The sequence below is a fragment of the Miscanthus floridulus genome, chromosome 19, assembly GCF_019320115.1.
Source record: "Miscanthus floridulus cultivar M001 chromosome 19, ASM1932011v1, whole genome shotgun sequence".
NCBI lineage: Eukaryota > Viridiplantae > Streptophyta > Magnoliopsida > Poales > Poaceae > Miscanthus > Miscanthus floridulus.
In genome coordinates this window covers 109,693,023-109,700,599 of record NC_089598.1, presented here as the reverse complement: position 1 = coordinate 109,700,599, position 7,577 = coordinate 109,693,023, and the positions used below count along the sequence as shown (strand labels likewise).

General features: G+C 43.3%; 1 protein-coding gene across 1 annotated transcript; it reads left to right on the top strand.

Moving 5' to 3' along the window:
- Positions 1 to 1,114: 1,114 nt before the first annotated feature.
- Positions 1,115 to 7,380, top strand: LOC136527270 (uncharacterized). Its single transcript, XM_066519930.1, has 12 exons — positions 1,115 to 1,499; positions 1,605 to 1,723; positions 1,896 to 2,002; positions 2,099 to 2,186; positions 3,963 to 4,986; positions 5,091 to 5,145; positions 5,229 to 5,310; positions 5,385 to 5,465; positions 5,552 to 5,656; positions 5,738 to 5,772; positions 6,185 to 6,350; positions 7,066 to 7,380. The coding sequence occupies exons 1-12, from the start codon at positions 1,298 to 1,300 to the stop codon at positions 7,126 to 7,128; spliced, it is 2,127 nt and encodes a 708-aa protein (XP_066376027.1). The 5' UTR covers positions 1,115 to 1,297; the 3' UTR covers positions 7,129 to 7,380.
- The last annotated feature ends 197 nt before the right edge of the window (positions 7,381 to 7,577 follow it).

Here is a 7,577-nt window from a genome sequence, read left to right as displayed (position 1 = left end):
CCACATTAACGACGGAACGAAGGATGTTTTTGCTATGTTCTCGTTGTGGATAACGAATGTCGTAGCCAAATAAACCTAGGGAAACACTATAGTCATGTGATTGAGAACAAAAACGTCATCATCTTGTCCGCCTCCTGTATTTTATGACATTCCTCTTGTCGGAACCACCGTTTGTCATTACTCCTTTATTACTAGTTTGATTATCTTCACTTGCCCCATTTACTAAGACACTCCTATCACTCCCACGCTTGCGTGTCACCACTAGGTTGATCTATGCATCTCACGGTCTTTCACTGAGCCACTACCCACTAGCCATGGAATCCTTTGTAGAAGTTGTTTTTATAGTAATAGAAAAACATGAATAATCGGTTCGTATCATTTTGCCTTAAAAACAAATGGACGTATTCGATAAAAGACACAAAGTACTTGTACTCTCGAAAAAGAAAAACTACTTGGATTAGTTAAGTTTGTTTAGTTGCTGTAGACTTGTGTTAGTAGCAATGAACTCTCTACAAGAGCACCACCACCTCCTCCAATATTACACATCACAGCTAATAATCGAAACTGCAGCCCTTAACCGCAAAAATCCCAGAAACCAAGCCTCAGCTAAACCTCCCAACTCCCAAGCCCGAATAAGGCCCTGTTTGTTTCTCTCGGACAAAAGTTTAGCACTGTCATATCGAATGTTTAGACACATGCATGAAATATTAAATATAGACTAATTACGAAACTAAATGCACATATTGAGACTAATTTGAGAGACGAATTTTTTAAACTTAATTAGTCCATGATTTTAACAATGTGGTGCTACAGTACATGTGCTAATGATGGATTAATTGGGCTTAATAAATTCGTCTCGCGGATTACTGAGGACTTCTGTAATTTATTTTTTTATTACTATCCGAACACTCGATGTGACACCCTCATGTACACACCCGATGCGACACCCCTAAACTTTAGCCCCTGGATTTTAACACCCCCTAATCTCAAAGCTAAGGCACCAAATCCAAATAAAACTCACTAACGAAGGATTAATCTGCAAAATCACAGGCGGTTACTCTTTTGCTAAATACACCCTCCCTCCGCCCACTTTCTCCCAGCCGACCCCCACCCACCGCCTATTCTATTCCCCTCCCTCCCCATCTCCGCCGTCCTCGCCTTCTCCAATACACTAGGCGACACCGCACGCGCGCGCCTCCTCCCTCGGCGGCGACCCCCGCGGCGTCGCCCTAGGGTTAGGGTTCCGGCGACTTCCCTCCCTTCCGCGTCGCGGCGAACGCGTGGGAGATCCGCCCCCATGTCGTCCGACCCCTCGCCCCACCTCCCGTCGCCGGTGGCCCCGCCGGGCGCGGCGGAGGCGGATCCCCATCCCCTGCCCCTGCCCCAGCCCGCTGAGCCGCCCGAGGTGATGCACCGGACGAGGGCCGTCGACTTCCTCGGGCGACGCACGCCCATCGTCTACCAGAACGACAACGGGCCCTGCCCCCTCCTCGCCATCTGTGAGCTCCCTCCCCACCCTCCCGTTCGACTCCGAACCCTCGCGAGTTCGCCGCGTGTCTAGTGGCTGCCCGCGATGTTCATGCCACCGGTGCGCGTTTGTGCAGGTAACGTGCTTCTGCTGAAGAATGTGATCAGCCTGAACCCTGACGAGGGCGAGGTGTCGCAGCAGAGGTTGCTCTCGCTCGTGGCCGAGCGCCTCATCGACCCCAACATCGCCGTACAGGTTCGGCTCTAACTCTCGAGAGATCGGATTGTTCGTGTTCGGGGTCGATCAATGCGGGAATGGTGTTGTGTTGGGATGCAGCAGCAGCAACTTGCGGGCTGGAATCTAGTAGTTAGGGTTGCTGGTTCTGGAATTTCTTGGTGTGTTAATGTTTTCGAGTTGCAATTCATAGGACAAGGACGAGGAGTATGTTCGCAACAGGGAGCAGAACGTCGCGGATGCCATTGATCTTCTCCCGCGCCTCGCAACAGGCATTGATGTGAACGTGATGTTCAGGAAGTGCGTAAGGGTTTTTGGCTTGTTGACCAGTTGTTTGTCACGTGTGCCTGTGATGATATGTTTATTTTGATGCTTACTGGGGTGTGTACATTGCAGGATTGATGACTTTGAGTTCACCCGAGAACGTGCTATATTTGATCTTCTGGATATCCCGCTATACCATGGATGGATTGTGGACCCTCAGGTGTGCTATCTTTCCACTTAGCAAAAATGCTATAGGCCTGTGTTATCTTGTGATGTTGCTGATGTCAGTTAGAGTTGTGCATGTCATTTTGTTCCTAAGTTTTGCACTAACTTTATCACTCTAATCCGCCAAAGGGCCTCTAGTCCAACTGGTTAGAGCGTCCCGGCGGCACTCCTCAGGCCCTGGGTTCGACTCCCCGTGCGAGCAAATTTCAGGCTGGGGTTAAAAAAATCCCCTCGTCTGTCCCATGCCAAAGCACAGGTCTAAGGACCGGCCCGTTCTCACAGGGCGACGGTGCCGCTGTGTAAGGGTGGGGCAGGGGTTCGGGGGTTTTCTGGGCCTGCGTGAGAAGGTCTTCTTCTTAATGCAATGCCTGGGGGTGGTCATACCCTCGTAGGTCCAGTTTTTTTTTTATCACTCTAATCTATCGCCTAAACCATCCGACATAGTTATGTGATAGTTTTTTTTGTATTTTAATTGATACAACTGATTCTTTTAGTCCTAGTAGAAAGCCCCTTTGTTTCCATAATTGGGTTATGCCATTGGCTTGGTAGGTCTTTGTGTGTGTGCACGTGCACGCGTAGGCACACACGCTTTTCCAGAACTTGGTATGTTTACTATCTTATTATGCAAAGCGATCGTTAGTCTAGGATTCATACCCTAGTCTCTGACTACCTGCCTCTGTGTTGATGATTCACTTCTGGTTCGATATTTATGTCTGCCTAAAATTGTATAGTCTACATAATGATCTCTTTTAAGATACTCACGTGCGCAGACCTAGATTATCCATTTTCTGAAAGGATTTGTGCAATTAAAAACGTAGTTTCCAATTAATCGGTTGCAGCTGGTGCCCTCACGTGGTTGCACTAGGAAAGACTTAAAAGGAAAGTTAATTACTGACCGACTTTATCTACATAGAGAAGTTGTCCCCTTATATGGGTATTAGGAAACCAATAAAATTCGCAACTGGTTGGTTGTGTCCATCAGTTAGGAAACCGTCAAAATTCGAAACGTGTCCATCAATTTAACAGGCAAGCTTTCTGTTTTTGATTGGAAATGGGATTATCCTCTGTTCGAAAAAAATAACGTGCAAGGTCCACCGCATTATCTTGACAAAATATCTGCGAATTCGACACGGGTTGAATTTAATTTTGTCTAGTACTGCCAGTTAGACTTGTCCCTTGTCACTTCTGCCACATTTTATATTACATATGACCCAAAAAAAAGTTTTGTTCCTCAACACTCACCTGCAACATTTATCTTGCATTCTCACAACCCACCTGTATGACACGTTGGATCCATTCTCTGTGTTAGCTCTGCAATTATTCACTGCAAACAGTAGACACGGACAAATGGTGATGCGAACAAAAGAACATACACGTTGGATCTGTTTGTAGGTTACTATGTATGGGCCTGCCCATGTCACGTTCCTCTCGTTATTTGATTCTGGTCGGTAAACTTGTATTTCTGATCGAAATGGTGGTGTTCCTCGCTTTGGAAAAAAAATTAATATGTACATGTTACAGATACATTACTTTCTATTACGCTAAGCTTTCAAATAGAAAATCACTAAGATGCATTTAATAGTTATGGATGACCTGTTGCCGGTAATAGGTCATCTCCTTTATCCTTAGCCATTTGATTAAATAGAATGGACGGTCCTTACTAATTTGGTAGTACCCTGTAATTTTCCCAATATAATAGATAAAAAACAGTTCATTTTGCAACTTGCAAGCCACCTGCTTACCATTGCTGATTCATATTGTCTTTATTTAGGATACTGAAACTGCTACTGCTATTGGATCGAAGTCCTACAATGCTCTTGCCTCCGGACTTGCTGAATTCAAGTCAGGTAAACCAACAGAAGAAAATAAACATGTGGAGGAAGAAACTGTTGATTTTGCTGCCGCAACAACTGCAACTTTAAAGATTCCGTCTCCCAGTGTTTCTCGTGGGAGATCATTTGATGAACTTACTCTCTCAAACTCAACTGAACCACATAAAAGGCGAGGTGACCTTGAGGAAGAAGAGGAACTGATGAGGGTCCTCAATCTATCCAAAGCTGAAAGTGGGGATGCAGTTGATGGAGAAGTTTCTTTGGACACTTCACATAGTCATTCATCGTCCAACATGGAGACACCACAAAGTGAGAGTTTTCAGTCAGAAGCACCTGAGGTGGTGGGGGCTGCAAAAAAAGAGGAACATGGCGATCACGCTGTGAGTGATGATGGCTCCATGCTCACAAATGGTGCTGTTAATGGCAGTGAAGTTGTGCTTGAAGAATCCCAAGAAACTTTGACATCTAAAGAACCAGAGGACAGTGGAATAAAGAATATGTTACCAGGGGACCTTGATATACCCATTCAATCTTCAGAATCTACTCCCTCTTGTCCGTCTCATGAATCCTTTGCTACCAGTGATCACCAACCTGCTGTTCCTACTCTTGTTGAAGGTGATAAAGAAACTTGCAGAGAACAGTTTGATGTACAAATTCATGGCCAGTCTAATGATACTGAGGCTGCTTGTGACTCGTTAGTTGCAACTTGTGGAGCTGTTCCAGGTCATGCTACAACAGAACTGGATGTGAAAAGTGATTTTTTAGATAAATCTGAGCCTCTACCTTCAAGCATTCAGGAATGTGAACCAATATACCAAGGTGAAGAGCACGTACTTGGCACCACAAATATGGTGTATGAAAATCAAGAGCCAGTGTATGAGGGGGAGGTGGTTCTTGCTGAGCAGGCTGACAAGACTGGGGAAAGCAGCCCTTCCGTGGGTGACAAGGCCACAGAACATCAATGTGAGATTTTTTTTTTGTTATTGACTTTTGTACATGCGTGAATCTCTTTGTACAATGCAAGAATTACTATATTTGGCTTCACACTTAAATTGATTTATTTTCAGGGGAGCTGATTGATAATTTTCTGCAGACCACTGCTAACCAGCTGACTGTCTATGGGTATATTTCTAATAATCTATGGTTTAAATACATGTTCTCAATTGTATTCTCATTTATCACATTGTCAAATTTCATTGTCGCAGTCTCTTCTGTTTACAAGAGGGACTTAACGAAAGTGAGCTTTGTGTCTTCTTCCGTAATAACCACTTCAACACTATGTTCAAGGTATACTAGTTTTGTCAGTATTTTAGTACTTGAACTGGAGCTGTCTTTATTTCTTATGTATATTTATTCTGCAGTACAACGGAAGTCTATATCTCCTAGCAACTGATCAAGGTTTTATAAGCCAAACTGATTTGGTATGGCAAAGGTTGGATGAGGTATGTTAACTCCTGTGATTATTTTAATTCTCGCTTGAGATCAAAATCTTTACTGATCTTTTTCATTCTCAACTGACAATCATTAGGTGAATGGAGATGGGGTTTTTCTTACCAGCAACTTCACACCATTTAAGGCTGAAACTCCAAGAAATGATTCATGGAATGAACAGCGAGCTATGACGAGTACTGCTGTATGTATAACGTCAATAAACTGCTGTAGTTTTTATTAGGTACATTAATGTTAACTAGTTCAAATTTATCTTTGTTCACAGGATTATCTTGCTCAATTTGACAACACTTCTGGAAAGTATGTTCTTCCTACCTGTTTTTCTCAATGTGCTTTATTGTTGTGTGTGTGTACAACATTCCTAGTTTGGATTTCTGCAACCATGTGAATCTTGTATGACTGGTACCGTGCAGAAAATGTCCGTCAGTAGGGCTATAAATGATATGCTAGTTGAAGCTATAGTTTCTTTTCTGATCTGTTGATTGTTGCTGTTAACCAAGCGCCGTAACTTTGAACTTCGACTATTTGATGGTTTTGCTGTCATTGTGTATTGGACTGTCGGCTTAGCATGTACTTGAATGACCAATATATGTCTTACTGTGATTTTGAATGTGCTCAACGTGCTGAATCATCATAGATGTGCACTCCTGAGTCACTTTGCATGTGTTGTCTAAATTCTAACGCTACCACATTGGCCCTCCTATGCTTGCAGCTCTGATCTGGAGCTAGCTATAGCACTTCAACAGCAAGAGTTTGAGCGGCAGCCACAAAGGTTTCAAGCTCCACCACCACAGCAGCAACAACAACAGCAACAACCACCTCAGACGCAGCACCAACCGACTCAATCTGGCCGACCAGGACTTGTTGTTGGTCCAAGGGTACGTTTTCTTTGTATTACTTGTACCGCCATCAAAACCTCATTTTACATTACCACATAACATTTATCAACTTGCTGTTTGGGATGATCCTTATAGTTTGGATTCAAATATGACTGCAATCTATTGTCTTGAAATAACCATGTTTGCCTGGTTTTGAATCCTTAAATAGCTACTGTATTCAAACCAGTACGTTATTTCCGAGGTCTTTAAAGATTCACTTGCGAAAGTCACCTGTTTTCCCTCAGTACACTTAATACCAACAATGAATGGTTACTTCATGCCCCTAAACAGGTAGAAGTGATGGTGTTATGTGAGAGAGCATACAAAGAGGTTGAATGCGTGGTCACTTTAGTTTGCTATAATAGTTTGCTATAATAGACAAAAAATTATGTGTTTTGTTTGAAGCATCTCTTTAAATTGAAGGTGACAGTTTACCTAACATGTTATGCTCAGTTCTTGATCATGTTTTGAACTTGGTTGTGAGTATCGCATGGGCTCTCTTGTGCTCAGTTCTTGATCATGTTTTGAACTTGGTTGTGAGCATCGCATGGGCTCTCTTATCTCAGTTCTTGATCATGTTTTGAGCTTGGTTGTGAGCATCGCATGGGCTCTCTTGGTCCTATTCTTGTACTGTTCACGCCATGTTTCCTGATGACTGCTTACTACTTCTGTTGCTGATGACTGATGGGTCTGAACATTGTGCTCATCCTTGCAGAGGTCCAACGTCCCACCTCCGTCGAGAAGTGAATCGAAGAAAGAGAGGTGCATCGTGATGTAAAAATACCTTCAACAGAAAAGTAGTAGAAAAAAGAGAGATAAGAGACGCATTATACTGTAAAGAAATGGTTTCTTTTGCGGAGGCAGTGTCTGCGTTTAGTCACCTTGAGCCATCCCCCATTTGAGCTTCTTTGGTTTTACTTTGTTGTCTCTGATGCATGTGAATAACCTCAGCGAATAAAGTGTAGAAACAGATGCTATCAAAGTGATGGCCCCATGCAATGTGGTTTCATTAATAGCCCGTGCAATGTGATTTTATTCGTCTCCCTGTGCAATCGATTGATTCCGTTCGTTCATTAATCGCAATGCAAGTATGTACATCCATTTTCATCCGTTCTGAGCTGCAAGTGACAGGCTTGTCTTGGAACATAACGAGATTAAACTGAGTCGTTTTGGCTTTCATAGAAACATAACAAAATTAAATTGAAGTCGTTTTGGCTTTTCTAAAAA